Below are 23,766 nucleotides of genomic sequence, written 5' to 3'. Positions count from 1 at the left end.
CGCGCGCGCCAGCCTGCGCCCGCGGCGCTTTGACGACGGCCCCTCCCGCGCTTGCCCGGCCCGTTAGCTGCGCGCCGCGCCTCTTGTGCGACGGCCCCTGGGCGGCGGCGCGTGCGGGCGCGGCCCTGGCGCGCCCCCTGGCGGCCCGGCGGGGCGCTGCGGGCGCGGCGCTGACCCGGAGGCGGCGGCGGCGGTGCCCGGATGGAGGCACGTCATTGTCCCCCGCCGGGCGGCTGGGCTGTGTGCGGCGGCGGCGGCGGCGGCGGCCGAGGGGGATGGAGCGAGCGCCGAGCCGGGTCAGGTAAGCTCCCGCCTCCTTCCCGCCCGCCGCTGGCCGGCGTGGGGCCCGCCGGGCGCCCCGCTCGCCTCGGCCGCAGCTGGCCCGGCCGCCCCTGAGCCGGCGCGGCCCGCCGGGGACTGGCGCGGCCCCTCGCCCGCCGCCCCCTCCGCAGCCGCGGGCCGCCCGGGACCCCGCGGCGCCGGTGGCAGCGCCGCTTGTGCCGGCCCGGCCAGGCCGCTGGGGAGGGGGCGGCGGCCGGGGCGGTCGGGCGCCGGGAGAGCCGGGCTGCGCGGGGAGGCCAGACCCCCCTGGTTGCTATGGACACTGCCCTCCCGCCCCCACCCGGCCCCAGCCCGCCCCCTCGGCCCGTGGGCCGGGCCGGGCGGGCGGCTCCGGGGCGGCCTGGCCCGCACGGGTCCGCCCGCGGTGGGCGTGTGCCGGCCGCCGGCCGCGGAGCCCGGCGTCCCCGGCCCGCCCGCCGCCCCCCGCGTGGCTGCCACCTCCCGCCCCCGAGCGGCCCTCGGAGCCCCGGGCTCGCCTCCCCACCCCCACTCCACCCCCCAGAGACAGACAAACTTTCCCACCCCGGCGCCCCTTCGCGGCACGCCGGTCGCCCCTCGCGGGGCCGTCCACCTGGCTCCGCCACCGAGTGTCCGAGTTCCCCACGCCGGCCGCCGGGGCGGAGCGGGCACCCTCGGGGGAGGCGGGGGGGGGGGCGGAGAGGAGGGGCCGGCCGGCCCCGGCGGCGCGTCCCCAAAAGCGTGTGCGCCTCGGTCCTGTTCTTTATTTTCGGGGCAAGAAGAGCCAGGTTACCTGGAGGGGGTCGCGGGAGAGGGTGATCAGTTTCAGATGTTTGAGATGAAAATTTGACGGGACCGAAGTTTTACAATCTAGGACTTTCACCTTGTTATAATGAATGCAGTAGACATCACTTTTGTTGAATAGCTCTTTTCTGTTCAGGGAGGCCTCAGGGTTTACTTGTTTAATGGGGAAACATGTTGGTTACTTAAAGTGGATACACTCAGGTAACAGTAAAGCTGGTCGAGAAACTGTTTCGTTAACACCTCTTTTTCAAGGTAACAGCAGTATTACAGGTTCTCGTGCATTTTCGTGGAGTCTCCGGATTTTTGAGTCGTAAATTTTGAACCTATAATTTTACTCTTTTGACTATCACTCATTCAAAGTGCATAGGAGATAGGAATAATCAGTTTTACTGATTTGTTTTTTATTTAAGGTCAGTTTCGCTTTCTTTTCTTATCACTGAATCAAGTCCACAGTGGTTTGTAAGGGTTTAAGGCTAGTCGTTTAATTTACTGAAAAGTAATTGAAATCAAGGCTGTTATCTTTTTAAAGCTTGTGTGTTTTCCTCTTAAGTAGAAATGTTACAAGAACGTGGATTACATTGTTTATGAAGAAGCAGAGTGTATCAATTTCTTTCCTTCTTTTTTTTTTTAAGACATATTGATATTGTTATCTTTATGTGGAGTGCTACAAGGTTTAAAACAGCCATATGCTTATTTTTAAAACGAGAAAGAATAATGCATTCTGGTATTTGATAGAAATATCATTTAAGGGACTGAGCATTTAAAAACTTTTGAATAAAAGATTGTAGTTAAAGCAAAGGAAACATTTGTAAAGCCGATTTGTTGTCTCATTCCTCCTGGCACATCCAACCTTGATTCGTGTACTTGTTTATTTCACACATGGTTTTGTAACTTTTTGTATATCATCACAAGATGCTGAGAGAAATTTTAACTTTTCTTTGAAGTAGTTGCTTAAAAGTCCTGATATAACAGTAACTCTTAGAAGTTGTACTGAGAGTAAAGAACACGTAACCATATGAATCTTATGAGTCTTAGGTTGTATACAGTATTGCTTGGCTTCTAGAAGGGTTATCTCTGTAGCAGACATAATTGAGTTTGATACTTGATGGTTTTAGAATAAGTAATCATTGGCTGAGTGTACAAATGAAGACAAATGGATAGTTTGGGTTTGTTTTCCCCAAATTATAATGGTAAATGGTTATTGATGATTGAGTAGTAGGCTTTCCTTAATTATTTTCATTTAAGACACCCCCCCTCCCCCATGGCAATCAGAGCAACTAAAATGGCTTTATTTGGTCATTTGTTAATGATTGTCCTGAAGGGATGTTTATCCTGGGAAAACCGAGGTTTTTGCTATTAAATGTTATTGTAAATAAGGCTGAATTAACCTTTCCTCAGTACTCTGTTTTGGCTTTCTTCTTTTTGCTCCTCCTCTTCCTCTCTTTTGTTTTCTTACTCTTGCCTTCACTGTGTTCCATGGAGTAGACTTTATTTGGATAACACAGCTCAAGCTTTCTTCCTGAATGAAGATCCTGTATCTTAGATTGACTTACAATTCATTTCTGATTTTATTAAGATCTAATCTAACGTCTACTTTTTTATTTCTACATAAGATCCCCCAAATTTCTCAAGGTTGTGCTTTCGGGGCGGGGGGGCTATAATTATGCCGTAATTTTAAATTACAATAGAATTGAGGCTTTTCTTTAAACCTTCTTGTGAGCAGACTGTGCACCACAGCTTTTGTTGAGGTGGCACACATGTGGACGTTTATCACCCTTTAACTTGACTGTATTGAATATTTTTAAAAACACGTTTTAAAGGCTATTCCTGCTTCAGAGTAGAAACGAGATACAATATGTGAATGAGATAGCGTATGCAAGTCACTGAGCACAGACCGGTGCTAAATGCAAACGCCGGTTCCTTCCTGTCCTCGGGATTCATCCGTTTGTTGGGCACATGTGGGGAAAGCGTTCTGGGTGCCAGGTCAGGGGATAGAAATGCAAGCATGATGGGGAGCAACGGGTGGAGCCGCCGTGGAGTAAGTCGGGGCGGAAGTGCTACCGTAGAATCCGCACCAGGCTGCCGTGGGGGCCTGCGGGAGGGCTTCTGACCCGGCCTTGGGGGACGGGTGTCGTCAAGGAAGGCGTCCCAGAGGAGATGGATTCTAAACTGAAAAGTGGAAGTGTTAACCCGCCGGAGGTGGAAGGATGGAGGGGAGTTAGGCGAGGAAGAACTGCGAGGGAGAGCCCAGAGAGAGCAGGTGAGAATGGAAGGTGGGGAGCGTGTGGAGAGGTTCCCGGGTCAGGCAGCGACAGGTCTGGGTGTTAAGATGCTGGGTGGGGGGCGCCGGGCCAGGCCAGGGAGAAAGGGTACTTACGGAGGAGTGGCACACGAGATTGGGTTTCCCTGGGCAGTTTACATTCCTGTACTCCGTTGACTAGGTCCATAGAGCTGGAGGGAGCCCTAGCCGGGGATGTTGGGCCGGGTGCCTTGTCCCAGGGAGTGCCTAGTTTGGGTCAGAGTCGCTCCGTTTTATAGACCCCGTGGAGTCTGTGCAGTCTCTCACAGGTCAGGTCCATTATGAAGTTTAAGTTAATGTGTGTTCATGATTAACAACACAGTGTCCAGCACATAGAAAATGCTTAATTAGTAGTAGCCCCAGGATTGAGAAATAAGATCCAGAGAGAAAACATAATTACTTTTATAATAAGTATTTGTGTTCAAGTTTGATGTCAGTAATGTTTTATGATATGGGCTTCACTTAAAAAAAGTCGTGTAAATGAGCCTACTCAGAAAAAATTTTCAAATGTGAGACGTGCTTTTTTTCTTTTAAGTTTATTTATTTTGAGAGAGAGAATGAGCGAGCAAGGGAGGGGCAGAGAGAGAGGAAGACCGAATCCCAAGCACGCTCTGCGCGGTCAGCACAGAACCCCATGCGGGGCTCAATCTCACGAACCGAGAGATCATGAGCTGAGCCAAAATCTAGAGTCAGATGCTTAACTCACTGAGCCACCCAGATGCCGTGAGACTTGCTTTTTTTTTTTTTTTTTTTTTTAAATGTGTTTCAAACAAGTCATTTTGGACTTTAAGCTCAAAATTAAAGCTAGATTTTTCTCTTCATGGAGTTGAGATTTTTCCCTGATGAATTCTGTATGAAATTAAAATTGAGTCAAATGGATTGGCACATTTCAAATGCTAGTTTTAAGCAGTAGGGAGGAAAAAAATATGTAGGTTCTTGGTAAACATACAGAATTGGAAATTGAGGTACCTGATTATAAACAGAAACGTGAGACTTTTAGAGGTCTTGGAATAGAATGACAAGACCTAATCAAATATTTCATTGAAGAGCTTATAATTAAAAAATGCCGACATGTTTAGATGAGCGCAGTGCTAACTGTCCCAAGGAAGTGATTTCAGACCTAAAAAATACTGCTGCCTTTATATTACGGTGACTTGTTTGACAGTAATTAAGTGTGGCTAGGATAATTTTCTAAGATCTCACAATAAAGTAGATTCCTCTTCTCACTTTATGAAACAACTGTATGCGTTTCGTCTTTTGCAGAGTTGAACAATGACCATAGTTGACAAAGCTTCTGAATCCTCAGACCCACCAGCCTATCAGAATCAGCCTGGCAGCTCGGAGGCGGCCTCACCTGGAGACATGGATGCAGGTTCTGCCAGCTGGGGGGCCGTGTCTTCGTTAAATGATGTCTCAAATCACACGCTTTCTCTAGGACCAGTACCTGGTGCTGTAGTTTATTCCAGTTCATCTGTACCTGATAAATCAAAGCCGTCACCACAAAAGGATCAAGGTACTACTTTTTGGAGACAGGAACACTCCAAGAAGCTCTTGGATAAATGCTGTCCGTTGGTCGGTAGTTTCAGAGAGGGGTTCCTTTTGCCAAGATAGACTGCCACCTGAGTGCCAGCAGTTACATTATTTGGCAGGCGTCCTTTTCCTGTGCTGTTTGCTCCTGATTCGCTAGGTATCGTAATAGGGCAGATTATGTTTAATTATTAAAATATTTGTAGTTTCTCTTGTTACTTATTTTTTGAAGGATAAACTTCATCTTGGGTGAGATTTGGGGTGGGCAAGCCTTTGGTTAACTTGTCAGTTAACCATAGTTCCCTAAGTAGATGTCTGTGTTTTAAAATTTCAAAGGTATTTCTTAAAATGGTTGCATTTTGTCAAATGGCTCTACCCAACCTTGGGGTGTTTGTTTGTTTGGTTTTGGTTTTTTGGTTTGTGGGGGTTTTTTGCCAGTTAAAATCATCTGTGGTGATAAAGCTCTTTGAAAGAGAGGAGATAATGTAAATGTTACATTTGTTAAAACTCACCGGGTTAAATGAGACATTGACGCTTTAGTGGGTCCTTCTGAGACTTGTGAATTTGGAGCTTTGAAATACAAAGAAAGTAGATTCGTTCCTGCTCAGATAGTCATTTGGCTTAGAATAATGTGGCTCTTAATGCTGTTTTGCACCCTCATAGTAAATGTGATATTGTGAGGTGATTTGCTGAAGGTGTTTGGGTGGGAGGAAAATTTATATCACAAAATAAACAGTGTAATTGAATGTTACACATAGAGTTTAGAGACCTTCACCAGCAAGACTTTCCCACAGAACTTCTTTTCGCTGACTCCAGCTTCCCGTTACTTGCTGGGGCTCCTTTCTCCTCCTCAGGCCTTACCTCCCATCACCCTGCCATGCCCTTTTGGGAGCTCTTCCCCCACTCTCTGGGGACTCCTTTCTTTTTTCCTGGTTTTGCTTTCCATTCCCACTGAGCTGAAGCCTACCTGTGCGCACTCACACTCATTAATTTCTCTTTTAAAATGGAGAATCCTCCATTAAGGCATTTCAGCATCTGGCGGCACCAAGAACATGGCCAACTTCAGAAAAAGTAGTCTTCGCATGGATGATGGGGAACTTTCCTGAATAAGTTGTTTTTTGAGCTTCACCTAAGTTCTTTTAACGTGGTTATCATTAGTAATCTGTTTATTATAAGCCTTGAAAATAGAAAAACGAAAACCTTTTAGACCACGTACAGTGTACTTGTGAATGTCAGTAGTGATGCCCAGCAGCCTAAGTTCAGACCCTGTTTCCTTCCTGGTCAGATGGGGATGACGTCACTACCAGGTCTTAGAATCGAGACTGTTTGACAGCTGCTAAGGACTCTGTAAGCGCATTGCTGGTGAAGAGGGTGGTGATGGTGGTGGTGGCACTGAGTAGAAGCATCCGCAGCAAATGTTACAGAGAGTGGACTTTGCATTTTGTATGTATAGTGGTGGCAAACTTTTAAGTAGATGTAAAAGTAATTATAGTGGGCTCTCATGTAGTGATCAGTCGGTTTTGACATTTATCAATTCATAGCCAGTTATACCCTCCCCCATTTACTCCCCTCGCCAGCATTATAAAGCAAGCCCAAGACTTCATATTTTATCTATTCATATTTTAGTGTTATACATAAATAATTATTTCCTAAAAATTAAAACATCAGGGTGCCTGGGTGGCTCAGTGGGTTAAGTGTCTGACTTTGGCTCAGGTCATGATCTCATGGTTCGTGTGGTTCGAGCCCCGCCTGGGGCTCTGTGCTGACAGCTCAGAGCCTGGAGCCTGCTTCGGATTCTGTGTGTGTGTGTGTGTCTGTGTCTCTCTCTCTCTCTCTCTCTCTCTCTCTCTCTCTCCCTCCCTCCCTCCCTCCCTCCCTCCCTCCCTCTGTTTCTACTCCTCTGCACTCTCTCTCTCAAAAATAAATAAGCATTAAATTAAAAAAAAAAATAAACCATCTTTATATTAAAAATCCCGTCAACATTAAAATTTCTCTGATTGCCATATACTTTTTTTGTAACAGCTGGCTTGTTGAAATCAACGGACAAGGTCTATACTTTGCATTTGGCAAGTGTCTTTAAGTTTTTTTTTTAACATCCCATTTTGTCCTTGCAGTTTACTTATTGAAGAAAGCAAATTATTTAGATTTCCCACATTCAGGGATCTTTCACTTACTTATTTTTTAAATGTTTATTTCTTACAGAGAAAGCACACGTGTGTGTGCAGGAGGGGCGGAGGGAGAGAGAGAGAGAGAGAGAGAGAGAGAGAGAGAGAGTGTGAGAGTGTGAGAGTGTGAGAGTGTGAGAGTGAGTCCCAGGCAGGCTCTGTGCTGTCAGCACAAGCACCACACGGGGCTCGATCTCACGAACCGAGAGATCATGACCTGAGTCAACATCAAGAGTCGAATGCTTACCGGATTGAGCCACCCAGGCGCCCCTCTAAGATCTGTCTTTTAAAACGTCCCTTTCTTCCCTGTATTTCTGGTTAGCTCGTAGTGACCTAATCCTGATCAGATTCCGTTTGATGTGTTGCTGTTTATTTAGCTTGAGAAGCATGTAAAGCTTTGTTTTTAAATATTTCTTGTTTGTTTTTCTAGCCCTAGGTGATGGCATTGCTCCTCCACAAAAAGTTCTTTTCCCATCTGAGAAAATTTGTCTTAAGTGGCAACAAACTCACAGAGTTGGAGCCGGGCTCCAGAATTTGGGCAACACCTGTTTTGCCAATGCAGCATTGCAGTGTTTGACTTACACGCCGCCTCTTGCCAATTACATGCTATCACATGAGCACTCCAAGACATGTAAGTGTTCTGGGTCATGTTACTTGTGTAGTGTTGTGGCGTGCTAGCCTACTTCCGTTTTTCCTGTGCAGGGAAAGTGAAGACTTTAGCCAAGAATTCTACAATCACTAGGAAATTGGTTCTCTTAGAAACCATCGAGGAGGACTCTTAAGAACTGTACTCAGGTTGCTTCAAAAGCGTTTTGCACCTAATTTGACCTGTGAAGTTGTTTAAAAAGAAACATATTTTATCAGCATCTGGCATTTCTGAACCCCCTGCTGGCTTTCTGCACTTGCTAAAAAATGTGACATAAATGTCTGCCACCGACAGCTCGGGACAAGCAGAGTTCAGAAATGCTGCCTCTCCCGGTTTCCATCCTGTATTGTAAGGCTTGATTCAGTTACAGGCTTATAAGCCTTCGTGGAGAGGAACCTCCTGTTACGGCCCCCAGCCTCTTGGAAATCCATACAGGACTTTCCCTTTGGTATGTGAGTTCAGCTTTCAACCTGAAGGGCAGGAAATCAGTTAAAATCTGTCTTTAATAGGTGACAACCAGCTCAGTGGTTGACTAGTGGAATTCAGAAGTTAGGACATAGCCAGTTTTTGAGGTTTGACCTTGTAAATATATTGTAAACATCCTTCATCCCTTTTAAGCGAAACCTCCCTGTTCTTTGATCTACATTAATACTGAGATTTGTGTGTGTTCAGGTGCTGTTCATTAATTATCAGGGTGAGAACCCTTTGGTTTCTTTTCGAATGGTTCTTTAATTGAGAATTTAAACTGGTTCTTTTAAAACTGTTTTCCCCCCAAAGAGCAAAATAATGCTTGTAAAGAATTTGGAAAGTACAGAAAATTTTAAATAAACCAAAGGAAAATCACCTAGAATCTCACTGCCCAGAGGTATTTGGTATGCCAAGGGGTTTTAAGTTACAGAACGAACGTTTTGTTTGCCCTCATTTTCTCCCTTCTGAGTTCATAATTCGTTCCCCACAGACAGCTTTCCCATCACTTTTGCACTTAATGAAAGTAGGGTGTGGATGAAAACCCAGCCCTGGCACTTGGACAGTGAGAGACAGGACCAACACAAAAATTCAGAAGCTCCGGGTGTCCAGAATTGGGTGCCTGTCTTTTATGCTATTGGTAGTTTCCTCTTTCTTTCTGTTTTTCCTTTGTTTAGGTATATCAAGGCATAATTACGTATGTAATTCAGGTACATTTGTTTATTATACGTAGTTATATATGTATTTAGGTATATTTACCTTTATTTGGCTTTATTGAGGTGTAATTGATATAAACTGCACATATTTAAAATATATGTTTGATGCCTTCTGACGTTTGCATACTCCCATGAAACTGTCACCACAATTAAGATAATGAATGTATTCATCACCCCCTAAAGTTTCCCAGCACTCCTTTGAAATCACTCCCTTCCACCCCTTCCTGCCCCGCATCCCCTCCAGCCCAGGCAGCCACTGATATGCTCTCTGTCTACTATAGATTGGTTTGTATTTTTTAGAGTGTCATGTAGTGGAATTATGTAGGCATATATTCACACATTGCCTGGCTTCCTTCAGTTAGTACGGTCATTTCAACATTATTCCATGTTGTCACATGTATCAACAGTATTTACTGTTGAGTAGTATTTCATCGTATGGATGTGCCACATTTTGTCTCTCCACCTGTTGACGGGCGTTTGGGTTGGTTCTTATTTGGCACTGTCACAAATTAAGCTGTGGTGAACGTGTATAAACACGTCTTTGGAAAGAGATGTTTTCATTTCTCTTGGGTAAATATGTAGGAGTGGAATGGCTTGGTCCTATGGTATGTATGTACTTAACCTGGACATAAACTTGCAGTCTGTTTCACACAGGGATCATGGCATCTTACATTTCCACTAGCAGTGAATGAAAGTTTGTCCCGTATGTCGCCTAATATTTGGCACGGTCATTCTTTCCAACATCAGCCGCTCTAATAGGTATAGCAAGTACTACCTTACCGTGATCTTAGTTTGCACTTCACTAGTGACGTTGAACATCTTTCCATACAGCTAATTGCCACCTGTATACTTTTTTGGCTGAAGCTTTTGCTTGATTTAAAATTGGGTGGTTTTCTTGTTGTTGGGTTTTGAGAGCTTTTTATATGTTCTGTGTACAAGTCCTTTATCAGATATGTAGTTTGCAAAGACTGTCTTGCAGTGGGGGGGAGAATGTTCTCTTCACACTGTCTTTTGAAGAATTCCACATCACTGCTTTTTCTTTTCATCAGTCGTGTTTTAAGTGTTCTATTAAGTCTTTGCCTCACCAGTGGTCACAAAGGTTTTCTCTGTATTCTTTTACAAATTTGATAGTTTGAGCTTTTATACTGGTCAGTGATCCATTTTGAGTTAATTTCTGTTTGTGGTGTGGAGAATGGATTGAAGGTCCTGGTTTTCAGTATGGATATCCCGTTGTTCCTGCACTCTTTGTTCAAGAGACAGTTCTGTCTTCACTGAATCGTCTTCGCTTCTTTGTGAAAAATCAATTGACCATATTCATACGGATCTATTTCTGGACTCTGTTCTGTTACACTGATCCACTGTTCTATCTCAACACCACAACAGTGTCTGGATTGCTAGATATTTAATGGTTTTGAAATCAGGTAAGTCTTCCAACTTTGTTCCCCTTTTTCAAAGTTGTTTTAGCCATTTTTTGGTCTCTGGCATTTCCAAATGTATTTTGGACTCAATTGGTCAATTTCTACAAAAGAGCTTCCTGGGATTTTGATTGGTGTTGTGTTGAATCTGTGAATTAACTTGGGGTGAACTGACATCTATACAGCGTTGTTTTCTGCCCCCGAACAAGGTATATGCCTCCATTTACTTAGCTTTTCTTTAGTGTTTTAGCAGTGGCGCTTAGTTCTCCGTGTACAAGTACAATGTGCACATTCCTTGTCAGATTTGTCCCTAAGTATTGCGTATTTTTGGAAGCTGTTATAAATGGTAATATTTTTTGAATTTCGATTTCTGATTGTTTGTTCCTAGAATATAAAACTGCAAGTGACTTTTGGAGATTGATCTTAGGTCTTGCGACTGTGGTAAATTTATTAATTCTAGTAACTGTGTGTGTGTGTGTGTTTGAAAGGTTTCTTGAGATTTTATGTAGAGACGATCATGTGATCTCTGAATAAGGACAATTTTATTTCTTCATGTCCAGTCTGCTTGCTGTTTCTTGCTGTGGTGCCTTGGCCAGCACCTCCTTTACAGTGTTGAATGGATGTGGTGGACGTAGATGTCTCCTGCTTCACTTTAGGGGGAAGGCGTTTTATTTTAGTCTTTGGCTTTTACGTATGCTGTTAGCTGTAGAGTCTTATCATGCTGAGGCTGAGTGTTGTACTTGAATGTTAAGCCAAATTTGCATTCCTGAGATGAGCCCAACTTGGTCATGATGTCTTATGATTTCCATGTATCATTGGATTTTTTAACTTTTGTGTTCATGATGAATATTAATCTATAGTTCCTTATGCTTTTGTCTGACTTTGGCATCAGGGTAATGGTGGCATTACGAAATATGTTGGGATTATTTTCTTCTGTTTCCTAGAAGAATTTGTGTAGAATTGGGGTTATTTCTTACATGTTTGGGCCTTGGAGTTTTCTCACGGGTAGGTTTTTAACTACATATTTAAGGTCTTTAATAGATAGAGGCCTCTTCAGGTTATCTTTTTTTTTCATCAGGGAGCTTTGATTAGTTTGTGTCTCTCAAGGAATTTGTCTTGTTGAATGTGTCGGCATAAACTTGTTCATGATGTTCTGTTATCCTTTTTTAATTTTTTTAGGATCTATAGTGATCTTCTTTCTCTTATTCCTGACGTTCATGACTCCCCTCCTTTTTTCCTGATCAATCTGACTAGAGTTTTAGTCATCTTATTATTGATCTTCTCAGAAAACCAGCTCTTGGTTTCATTGTTATTTTGTTTTCTGTATCATTGATGTTCATTACTATTTTTATTATTCCTTTTCTCTTGCCCACTCTGGAATTAATGCGCTCAATTCTAGTTTCTTAAAGGGGAAGCTTAGGTCATTTAATTTGAGATCTTTTCCAGTCTTTTGAGTGCTATAAATTTCCCTTTAAGTACTGCTTTAGTTGTATCCCAGACATTTCAGTATTTCAAGTGTTCACATTTACTCCAGTCAACATACTTTCTAATTGCCCTCGTGGTTATTTAGAGGTGTGTTGTTGAGTTGCCAAATGTTTGAGGATTTTCCAGAAATTGTCCTGTTACTGATAGCTAATTTAATTCTGTTGTGGTCAGAGTATACTTTTTATTGTTTGAATCCTTTTAAACTTGAGATTTGTTTTATGCGCCAGAGTGTGGTCTAGCTTGGTGACTGTCCCACATCACTTAATAATTATTATTTACTTAATAAGGATGTGTAGTGTCTGTGTTGTCTTGTTTCTATAAATGCTGATTATGGTCAGTTATTTGATAATGTTGTTGAAGCTGTCTTCTATGTCCTTACTGCTTTTCTACTCATGCTATCACATTTTGAGAGAGGTCTATTGAAATGAAATACATTTGTGAATTTGGTTTTTTTCCCTGTTTTATTAATTTTGCCTTATGGAGCTCTTTGGAGTTCTGTCACTCACCTAAGATTATTATGACCTCTTGGTGAAGCAACTTATTTATAATTTACGAAATTACCCTCTTTATCCCAAATAATATGCTTTGTTCTGAAATCTAGTTTGATGTAAATAGAGCCTCTCCAGTTTTTTTATGATTGATGTTTGCATGGTACATCTTTTTCCATGTTTTTACATTTAACCTACTTGTGTTTATACTTAAAGTGGATTTCTTGTATAAATAACCTATCAGGTAATTTTTTTCTTACAGTCTCCATGTTTTATTTTGGGGTATAAGCCATTGGTATTTAATGAGATTATTAATACAGGTGGGTTTATTTTACCATCTTGTCCTTTGTTTTCTATTAGTTCTATTTATTCCTTGTCCTCTTTTTCATCTTTTTCTGCCTTCTTTTGGAATGAGTAATTTTATGATTTTTAAAAAATTCTTTTTAATGTTTTACATATTTTTGAGACAGAGAGAGAGAGAGGGAACAGAGGAGGGGCAGAGGGAGAGGGCAACACAGAATCTGAAGTAGGCTCCAGGCTCTGAGCTGTCAGCACAGAGCCTGATGCAGGGCTGGAACTCATGAGCCACGAGATCATGCCCTGAGCTGAAGTCGGACGCTTAACTGACTAAGCCACCCAGGCGCCCCGGAATAAGTAATTTTATGATATTTATTTATGATATGATATTTAATCTCTTTTATTGGCATGTTTTCTGTAACTTTGTTTTCTACTTTTAGTGGTTGCTTTAGGGTTTGGCGTGCATCTTTAAACGATCACAGTTTACCTTCAACTGATGTTTCGCTTGTGTGTGGTAAGGGCTTTGTGACGATGCACTTTTCATCCCCCCACTCCTGGCATTTGTGCTCTTGTTGTCGTTCATTTTAGTTCTACCTGCCTTGTAATCAGACAACATATTGTGTTATTTTTGCCTTAAATAAATTATAAAGGTTTTGCTTTAAATAGTTAAGGTTTGTTTAGAAATCTTCTATACTTACCTATTCAGTTACCATATCCACTGCTTCTGTTCCTTTACGTAGATGTAGATTCCCATCTGGTATTTTTCCTTAGGACCAAAGGACTTCCCTAACTTTGCTTGCTAGTGATGAACTATGCTTTTTGCTGTAATTGGTTTCATTCTCAGTCTGAAATGTCATTATTTTGCCTTTTTAAAGCTAACCTTATTGTAATTTTATTTTTGGGACAGAGAGAGACAGAGCATGAACGGGGGAGGGGCAGAGAGAGAGGGAGACACAGAATCGGAAACAGGCTCCAGGCTCCGAGCCATCAGCCCAGAGCCTGACGCGGGGCTCGAACTCACGGACCGCGAGATCGTGACCTGGCTGAAGTCGGACGCTTAACCGACTGCACCACCCAGGCGCCCCAAAGCTAACCTTATTGTAGATTCGCATGCAGTTGTGAGAAATAACACAAAGACATCTCATGTACCTTTCCCAGTTTACCCAGTAGTAATACTATTATTTCAGGATCTCAACCAGGATATTGACGTCGATACAGTCAGGATACAGAACATTTCCATCATTACAGAATCTGTCCTATTCCCCTTTTGTAGCCAAGCCCACTTTCCTTGTGCCCCGACCTCCTCCTTTAACCCCTGGAAGCCACTAAACTATTTTTCATTTCTATGATTTTGTCATTTCAAGAATGTCATATATATACATATTGAGTTATGCAGTATATAACATTTTGGGATTGGCTTTTCAGTCAGCATAATTCTCTGAAGATTCATTTAGGTTGTATTAATAACTTGTGTGTGGGTTTTTAGAATTGTATTTATTTTATTGTTGAGTAGTAGTCTATGGTGTGGACATACCATGGCTTGTTTTAACCACTTATCCATAAAAGGACATCTGGCTTATGTCCGGTTTGGGGATATTATGAATAGAGCTGCTGTAAGCATTAGAGCATACAACATGCATGTGAACATGTCTGTTTCTCTGGAGTAAATGCCCAGGACTGCACTCACTCACTCATATGGTAGATGCGTGTTTGATTTTATAAGAAACTGCCAGTTTTTCAGAGTGGCTGACCATTTTTACAGTCCTACCAGCAATGGGTGAGACTTCCAGTTTCTCTGCATTTAAAAGAAAAAACAAGTTTGTTTATTTAAATTTATTATTTATTTTTTAATTTTTTTTTTTCACGTTTATTTATTTTTGAGACAGAGAGAGACAGAGCATGAATGGGGGAGGGTCAGAGAGAGAGGGAGACAGAAACTGAAACAGGCTCCAGGCTCTGAGCAGTCAGCACAGAGCCCGACGTGGGGCTCGAACTCACAGACCGCGAGATCGTGACCTGAGCCAAAGTCGGACGCTTAACCGACTGAGCCACCCAGGCGCCCCTAAATTTATTTATTTTGAGAGAGAACGGGAGAGAGAGAATCCCAAGCAGTTTTCGTGCTGTCAGCACAGAGCCTGGCACAAAGCTTGATCTCCTGAACCGTGAGATCATGACCTGAGCCAAAATCAAGACTCTGACCCTTAAACCGACTGGGCCGCCCAGACGCTCCAGTAGTTTGTCTGCGTTTTTGCCAGCATTTGGTGTTGTCACTGTTTCGCATTTTAGCCGTACTAATAAGTATATAATGGTATCTTGTGGTTTTAATTTGTATTTCCCTAATGCCTAAAGGTCTTGAACTTGTTTCCATGCGTTTATATGCCATCTGTATATCCTCTTTGGTGAAATATCTCTTTGCTATCATTTGCTTATTCTCTATTGCAGTCTTTGTTTTTATTCTGTTGAGTTTTGAGAGTTCTTTCTATAGTTTAGGTAACCAGGCCTTTGTTGGATATACAGGTTCCAAATAGTTTCTTCTAGTCTGAGGCCTGTCTTTTCGTCCCCTTAACAAGGTTTTTCACAGAACAAAAGTTTTTAATTTTAGTGAAATCTGATCTTACCTTTCATGGATTATGCTTTTGGTTTAGTTTATGGTTTTTTGTTTGTTTTTTAGTTTATTTTTGAGAGAGCGCACACAGGAGGGGCAGAGAGAGAGAGAGACTGAGTGAGCACAGGAGGGGCAGAGAGAGCCTGATGCAGCGCTCAAACCCCTGAATGGTGAGATTGTGACCTGAGCCAAAATCAAGAGTCGGATGCTTAACCAACCTAGCCATCCAGGTGCCCCTAGTTTAAGTTTAGTTAAAAGTATCTTTGCCTAGTTCTTGATCCTAAAGATTGTCTCCTGGTTTTTTTGTTTTTTTTTTTCCTAAAAATTTTATACTTTTACACTTTAGGTGTGTAATCCATTTAAGTTTTGTATAATGTGAGGTTTGGGTGAAGTTAGTTGTTTGTCTATAAATGTCTGTTAGTCCAGCACCCTTTGTTGAAAAGGCTGTCTTCTCTCTGTTGAATTGCTTTCACATCTTTGTAAAAAATCACTTGGGCGTATTTGTGTGGGACTGTTTCTGGGTTTCCTATTCTGTTCTCTTGAAGTATATGTCTGTCCCTCCATACAGTAGCTATGTCATAAGTCTTGATATCAGATAGAATGATTCCACTCACTTATTCTCTTTCAAAACTGTTTTAGCTATTCTTGGTGTTTTGTCTTTCCATGTAAATTATAGAATAATAGTGTCTATACCTACAAAAAAATCTTGCTGAGATTTTGATAGGAGCTGTGTTAAAGCTGAATCTCAATTTGGAGAGAGTTGACATCTTTACTTAGGTTGACATTTTCCATCTGTGAATATGGTATGTTTCTCCATTTATTTAAATCTTCTTTACTTTCATCCCTGTTGTGTAGTTTCAGCATGTTTTGTCTTATTTTGTTAGATTTACACCTGAATATTTTTTGAGGGATTGTAAGTGGCATTATATTTTTAGTTTTGGTGTCCACATGTTAATTGCTGGTATATAAAGATACGTTTTATTTTTGTATGTTAATCTTATATTCTGTGATCTTGCCAAACTCACTTATTAGTTCTAGGCATTTTTTTTCTAGACTCCTTGGATTTTTCTGTTAGTCCTGTTATAGGCAAGTGTGGACAATTTTACTCATTCCTTACTGATTGGTATGCGTTTTATTTCCTTTTCTTGTCTTATTTCACTGGCTACAATTCAGCACTATGTTGAGTAAGAATGAGAGTGGACATCCTTGCCTTGTTTGTTATTAGAAGGAAGAGCAGTTAGTTTGATATTAGCGGTAGGTTTTATGGTATATGCTCTTTATTAAGTTAAAGAAGTTCTATTTCTGTTTTTCTGCTTTCTATCATGAATAACTGTTGATTTTTGTCAAATGCTTTTTCTATATCAAATTGATGTGATCATGTGATATTTCTTCTTTAGCCTGTTAATATGGTAGATTATACTGGTAGATGTTCCAATTCCAGTATTCAGTTGTCTTTATATCCCTGGAATAAACTCCATTTGGTCTTTGGAGTTAGTATTATTATTTTTAAAAGTTTTTATTTAATCTCCCAGTCCTCATCATAACTATTTCACCCATCCCCCTACTCACCTCCCCTCTGGTAACCATCAGTTTGTTCTCTGTAGTTAAGAGTGTTTCTTGGTTTATCTCTCTCCCTTCTTTTTTTCCCTTTGCTTGTTTGGTTTTTGAAATTACACGTGAGTGAAATCATGTATTTGTTTTTCTCTGACTTTTAGTGTTTATCTTGAGAGAGTGAGATTGCACATGTGCACAAGTAGGGGAGGGGCAGAGAGAGAATCTCACTCAGGCTCTGTGCTGTAAGTAGAGCCTGATGCGGGGATTGATCCCACAAACCACAAGACTGTGACCTGAGTTGAAATCAGGAGTCCGGACGCTTAACCAACTGAGCCACCCAGGCACCCCTGACTGACTTTTTATGCTCACCATTACGCTCTCTAAGTACGTTCATGTCATTGCAAGTGACAAAAATTCATTCTTTTTCTGACTTAATATTCCATTGTGGGTATATTTTCCATCTTCTTTATCTCCTTATCAGTCAGTGAACACTTGGGCTGCTTCCATATCTTGGTTATTGTAAATAATGCTGTTGTGAACATAGGGATGCATTATGCATGAATTAGTGCTTCTGTTTTCTTTGGGTAAATACCCAGTAGTGTAATTGCTGGATTGTAGGGTAGTTCTGTTTTTAACTTTTTGAGGATGCTCCATACTCTTTCCTAGAGTGGTTGCACCAGTTTGCATTCCATCAACAGTACACAAGGGTTCCTTTTTCTCTGCATCCTTGCCAACACTGTTGTTTCTTGTGTTGTTGATTTTAGCCATTCTGACAGGTGTGAGGTGGTAACTCGTTATGGTTTTGATTTGCATTTCCCTGACGATGAGTGGTCACGAGCATCTTTTCACGTGTCTGTTGGCCATCTGGATGTTGTATTGGAGAAATGTCTGTTCATACCTTCTGCCCATCTTTTAATTAGATTAGTTGTTTTTCGGGTGTTGAGTTTTACAAGTTCTTTATATATTTTGGATTCTAGCCCTTAATCGGATATGTCATTTGCAAATATCTTCTATTCCATGGGCTGCCTTTTAATTTTGTTGATTGTTTCCTTCGCTGGGCAGAAGCTTTTTATTTTGATGAAGTCCCGATAGTTTCTTTTTGCTTTTGTTTCCCTTGCCTCAGGAGACATGTCTAGAAAGATGTTGCTATGACTGATGTCAAAGAGGTTACTTACTGTGCTCTCTTCTAGGATTTTTATGGTTTCAGGTCTCATATTTAGGTCTTTAGTCCATTTTCAATTTGGTTTTGTGTTGGTGTAAGAAAGTGGCCCAGTTTCATTCTTTTGCATGTTACTGACAGTTTTCCCAGTGCCACTTGTTGAAGACACTTTTTCCAATTGGATATTCTTTTCTGCTTTGTCTAAGATTAATTGACAGTGTAATTGTGGGTTCATTTCTGGATTTTCTTTTTGTTTAATTTTTTTTTATTTTTATTTAAAAAAAATTTTTTTAATGTTTTATTTATTTTTGAGACAGAGAGAGACAGAGCATGAATGGGGGGAGGGGCAGAGAGAGAGAGGGAGACACAGAATCTGAAACAGGCTCCAGGCTCTGAGCTGTCAGCACAGAGCCCGACGCGGGGCTCGAACTCACGGACCGCGAGATCATGACCTGAGCCGAAGTCGGAGGCTTAACCGACCAAGCCACCCAGGCGCCCCCATTTCAGGATTTTCTATTGTGTTCTATTGATCCATATATCTGTTTTTGTGCTGGTACCGTACTGTTTTGACCACTACAGCTTTGTAATATAACTTGAAGTCTTGAATCGTAATGCCTCCGGCTTTGCTTTTCTTTTTCAAGATAGCTTTGGCTATTTGGGGTCTTTTGTGGTTCCATACAAATTTTAAGATTGTTTGTCCTAATTCTTTGAAAATTGCTGTTGGTATTTTGATAGAGATTGCATTAAATGTGTAGATTGCTATGGGTAGCATAGACATTTTAACAGTATTTTTCCAGTCCATGTGCATGGAGTGTCTTTCCATGTCTTTGTGTCCTCTTCTGTTTCTTTCATCAGTGTTTTATAGTTTTCAAAGTGCAGCTCTTTCTCTTCTTTGGTTAGGTTCATTCCTAGGTATCATTGTTTTTGGTGCAATTGTAAATGGGATAGACTTCTTAATTTTTCTTTCTGCCGGTTCATTATTGGTGTATAGAAATGCAGCAGATTTCTGTACATTGATTTTGTATTTATGACTTCACTGAATTCATTGGTCAGTTCTAGTAGTTTTTTGGTGGCGTCTTTTCAGGTTTTCTATATTGAGTATCGTGTCATCTGCAAGTACTGAAGGTTTTACTTCTTATCAGTTTGGATGCCTTTTATTTTGTTTCATGTCTGATTGCTATGGCTAGGACTTCCAGTACTGTGTTGGATAACAATGGTGAGACTGACATCCCTGTCTTGTTGCTGAACATAGAGGGAAAGCTCTCAGTTTTTTCCCATTGAGGATGATACTAGCTGTGAGTTTTTCATACATGGCCTTTATTATGTTGAGGTATGTTCTCGTTAAACTTACTTTGTTGACAGTTTTATCATGAATTGGATGTTGTACTTTAACCTGCATCTGTTGAAATGATCGTATGGTTTTATTTTTTTAAATTGATGTGATGCATTACATTAATTTGCAAATATTGAACCTCCTTTGCAACCCAGAAATAAATCCCACTTGATCATGGTGAATGATTTTTTTAATGTATTGTTGGATTCAGTTTGTTAGTATTTTATTGAGGATTTTTGCACCCGTGCTCATGAGGGCTTTTGGCCTGTGGTTCTCTTTTTAGTGGAGTCTTTATCTGGTTTTGGTATCAGGGTAATGTTGGCCTCATGGAATAAGTTTGGAAGTTTTCCTTCCTTTTTTGTTTTTTAGCATAGCTTGAGAAGAATAGGTATTAATTCTTCTTTAAATGTTTGGTGGAATTTGCCTGTGAAGCCATTTGGCCCTGAACTTTGGTTTGTTGGGAGCTTTTTGATTACTGATTCAATTTCTTTGCTGGTTATTGGTCTAAGTTTTCTGTTTCTTTCTCTTTCAGTTTTGATAGTTTGTATGTTTCTAGGAATTTATCCATTTCTTCCAGGTTGTCCAATTTGTTGGCACATAGTTTTTCATAATATTCTCTTAACTGTATTTCTGTGGTGCTGGTTGTTTCTCCACTCATTTGTGATTTTATTTGAGTCCTTTCTCTTTTTTTCTTGGTATAGTCTGGCTAGAGGTTTATCAATTTTATTGATTTTTTTTTTTTTTTTTTTTTAAAGAACCAGCTCTTGGCTTCACTGACCCATTCTATTATTTTTTTAGTTTGTGTATCATTTATTTCTGTTGTAATCTATATTATTTCCTTCCTTTTGCTGGTTTTTTGTTTTGTTTGTTCTTTTTCTAGCGCCTTTAGGTGCAAGGTTAGGTTGTTTATTTGAGATTTTTTTTGCTTCTTGAGGTAAGCCTGTATTGTTGTAATCTTCCCTCTTAGAAGTGCTTTTGCTACATCTGAAAGGTTTTGGACCACTATGTTTTCATTTTCATTTGTTTCCATTACTTTTTAATTTATTAAAAAAAAAAACAAAACCTTTTTTGAATGTTTATTTATTTTGAGAGAGCATGTGTGTGCATGCACAAGTAGGAGGGGGACAGAGAGAGAGAGGTGGAAAGGGAATCCCAAACAGGCTCCATGCTGTCATCCCAGAGCCTGACACAAGGCTCGATTTCACAAAACATGGGATCATGACCTGAACCAAAATCAAGAGTCAGACACTTAACTGAGCCACCCATGTGCCTCTACGTTTTAAATTTCGTCTTTGATTTCCTGGTTGACCCATTCATTGTTTAGTATGATGTTTTTTAATCCATGTATTTGTGGTCTTTCCAGATTTTTTCATGTGGTTGACTTGTAATTTCATAGTGTTTGGTCAGAAAAGATTCATAGTATGATTACAACCTTCTTGAATTTGTTGAGGGTTGTTTTGGGGGCTAATGTGTGATCTATTCTGGAGAATGATCCATGTGCACATGAATGTGTATTCTGCTGTTTTGGGATGGAATGTTCTGAATATGCCTGTTAAGTCCATCTGGTCCAGTGTCGTTCGAAGCCTTTGCTTCCTTGTGGATGTTCTGTTTAGATGATCTGTCCATTGATGTCAGTGGGGTGTTAAAGTCCCCTACTGTTATTGTATTATTATCAATTAGTTCCTTCATGTTTATTATTTACTGTTTTATATATTTGGGTGCTTTCGTGTTGGGTGCATAAATATTTATAATTGTAGTATCTTCTTGTTGGGTTGTCCCCTTTATTATTGTTGTTTATTTTTATTTTTATTTATTGTAATGTTTATTTTTGAGAGAGAGCTAGCGTGAGCAGGTGTGCACACAAGTGTGGGAGGGGCAGAGAGAGAGAGACACACACACACACACACACACACACACACACAGAATCCGAAGCAGGCTCCTGGCTCGGAGCTATCAGCACAGAGCCTGATGCAGAGCTCAAACCATGAACTGTGAGATCATGACCTGAGCTGAAGTCGGACACTTAACTGACTGAGCCACCCAGGCACCCTGTCATCCTGTGTCTTTTGATTGGAGTGTTTAGTTCGCTTATATTCATAGTAATTATTGGTAACTATGTAATTATTGTCATTTTACTACTTGTTTTGTGGTTGTTTCTGAAGATTTTCTCTGATTCATTCTTGTCTTTCTCTCTTTCATGGTTTGCTGGTTTTCTTTGGTGATATATTTGGATTTCTTTTTCTTCTTTGTGTATTTATTACTGGTTTTTGATTCGTGGTTACCATTAGGTTTGTGTATAACATCTTTTGCATATAGCAGTCTATATTAACTTGATGGTTGTTTAAGTTGGAACCTATTCTTTACTCCTTTCTTCCTCACATTTTAGGTATATGGTGTCATATTTTACATCCTGTTGTTAGTTTCTTGACTGATATTTTACAGAAATATTCATTTTTACTATTTTTGTGCTTCCTACCTTCATATTGTCATTTTTGGTCTTTCCTTTCCACTCAGAGTCACCTTTAATACTTCGTGCAGGGCTGTTTTAGTGGCCACTAACTCCTTTAGTTTTTGTTTGTCTGGGAAACTCTTTCTCTCTCCTATGCTGAATGGTAGCCTTGCTAGATAGAGTATTTTTGGCTGCAGGTTTTTCCCATTCAGCACTTTAAATATATTATGCCACTGCTTTCCGGCTTGGAAAGTTTCTACTGAAAAATCCGCTGGTAGCCTTACAGGGTTTCCTTTGTATGTAACAGCCTTCATTTGTCTTGCTGCTTTTAATATTTTTTTTATCACTATATTTTGCCATTACAATACGTCTTGGTGTGGATCTACTTTTGTTGATTTTGTCGGGGGTTCTCTGTGCCTCCTGGATCAAGATATCTATTTCCTTCCCCAGATTAAGGAAGTTGTCAGCTATTATTTCTTCAAATAAATTCTCAGCCTCTTTTTTTCTCTTCTTCTGGGATCCCAATATGAATGTTATGTTTGATGGAGTCACTGAATTCCCTAAGCTTATTCTTGTTTTGCATAATTCTTTTTTCTCTCTTTTGTTCAGCTTGATAACTTTCCATTACTCTTTTAGGCCATTAATTTGTTCCTCTGCTTCTTCCAACCTGCTGTTTATTCCATCAAGCATGTTTCTCATTTCATTTATTGAGCCCTTTATCTCTGCTATGTTATTCCTTATCTCTGTTAATGGTCTCACTGATGTCCTCCACTCTTTTCTCAAGTCCAGCTAGTATCCTTATGATCATTGCTTTAAATTCTCCGTCAGCTGTGTTACTTAAAACTGTTCCACTCAGATCTCTGGCCATGGCCTTCCTGTTCTTTCATTTGGGGCAAATTCCTCTGTCTTCTCATTTTGTCCCTGTGCTTGTTTCTGTGTGTTAGGACAGTGACCTATGGTTCCTGGTTTTTGAGGGTAATGACTTTATGGAGAGGTCACATAGTGCCCCGCAGTGTAGTATCTCCTGTTCCCCAAGGCCTGGCGCTGCCAGGAATGTCTCCACCGTGAGCTGCGTGTGCTCTGCTGTTGTATTCTGGCCACTTTACCTTTCAGGCTGATTGCCTGCAGAGGCTCTCTTTGCCTGTTGTGGGCAGTGTTTGGTCCCTGGCCTGAATGTGATGAGTTTTAACTGGGTGTGCCCTGATCTGCTTGTAAAATGAGACCTGTTGCTGCTGCCACCCAGAACTGAGGCCTTGAAAAACTCCTGGCTGGGGGGATGGAGGTTAGCAGGGGTTTAGTTTGGTCTTCTGGGGGAGGGACCTGCTGCACTGGGACTGTGGCAAGTGTGACTGGGAAGGGAGGTTCTTCCAGAGCATGGGGGGGCGGCGGGCGGGGAGGGCTTAGTGTCAGCATGTTAGGTAGTGAGTGTTGGTGCTGTCCTGGTTCCCACAGGTGGCTCCTTGTTTACACTGCAGGGCAGAGGGAAGGAAATGCTGGTGGCCAGTGTCTTTGTTCCCAAGGGGGTCTCTCTGTGAACACTCTCTTTCTTGGACATGCTCTGTGATGAGCAGCTAACCTCCCTACTGTGTGCCTCAGGCACTCGTCAGATCTTGTTTCCACGCTGTAGGTCTGTTTTCTCCAAGAGCAGCAGCAGTGTCTTCTGATCTCTACCAGAGCCACTTACTCTGACCTTTAAAACTCCAGGCTTTAAACCCTTCGGGTGGTAAGAACTCAGGAAATTTGGAACCTTTTGCTTTGCGAGCCAGTTGCTCTGGGGATTCTTCTCCCCTTGCACTGCCCTGTGTGCCAGTATGTCTCTTGCCCTGCCCTCTTCAGTGACTGCAGCTCCCTCCCTACTGCAGGAGCCACATTTTCTCTCCCAGTCTGTGGCTCTGCTCTTCCTCCTCCTTCATGTGGCCTCTCCTCTGCCGCTAGTTGTGGAGTTTGTTCTGCCAGTTCTCAGATCAATTTCTAGGGTATTTGGGATGACTTGATAGTTATCTTGTATTCGTGGGACGAGTCGAGCCTCGGGTCCTCCTAGTCCGTGGCATCTTCCCCT

At 41.6% G+C, this 23,766-nt stretch overlaps 1 protein-coding gene across 6 annotated transcripts in view; it reads left to right on the top strand.

The window, feature by feature from the left end:
• The window catches only part of USP42 (ubiquitin specific peptidase 42), a 77,449-nt gene that overhangs the window by 28,463 nt on the left and 25,220 nt on the right, over positions 1 to 23,766 (top strand). For 4 of the 6 annotated variants that reach the window (XM_042922503.1, XM_042922500.1, XM_042922499.1 and 1 more), the window contains 2 exons: positions 4,667 to 4,916; positions 7,526 to 7,726. In XM_042922503.1, coding sequence (XP_042778437.1) covers positions 4,676 to 4,916; positions 7,526 to 7,726 — 442 coding nt within the window. In that variant the 5' untranslated portion in view covers positions 4,667 to 4,675. Of the gene's footprint in view, positions 1 to 151; positions 302 to 1,085; positions 3,365 to 4,666; positions 4,917 to 7,525; positions 7,727 to 23,766 lie in introns of those variants that run through there. The other 2 variants (XM_042922498.1, XM_042922501.1) reach the window with 2 other exon arrangements.

This window comes from Panthera leo, chromosome E3 (assembly GCF_018350215.1).
Source record: "Panthera leo isolate Ple1 chromosome E3, P.leo_Ple1_pat1.1, whole genome shotgun sequence".
Classification (NCBI taxonomy): Eukaryota; Metazoa; Chordata; class Mammalia; order Carnivora; family Felidae; genus Panthera; species Panthera leo.
This window is presented reverse-complemented; position numbering and strand designations above follow the sequence as displayed.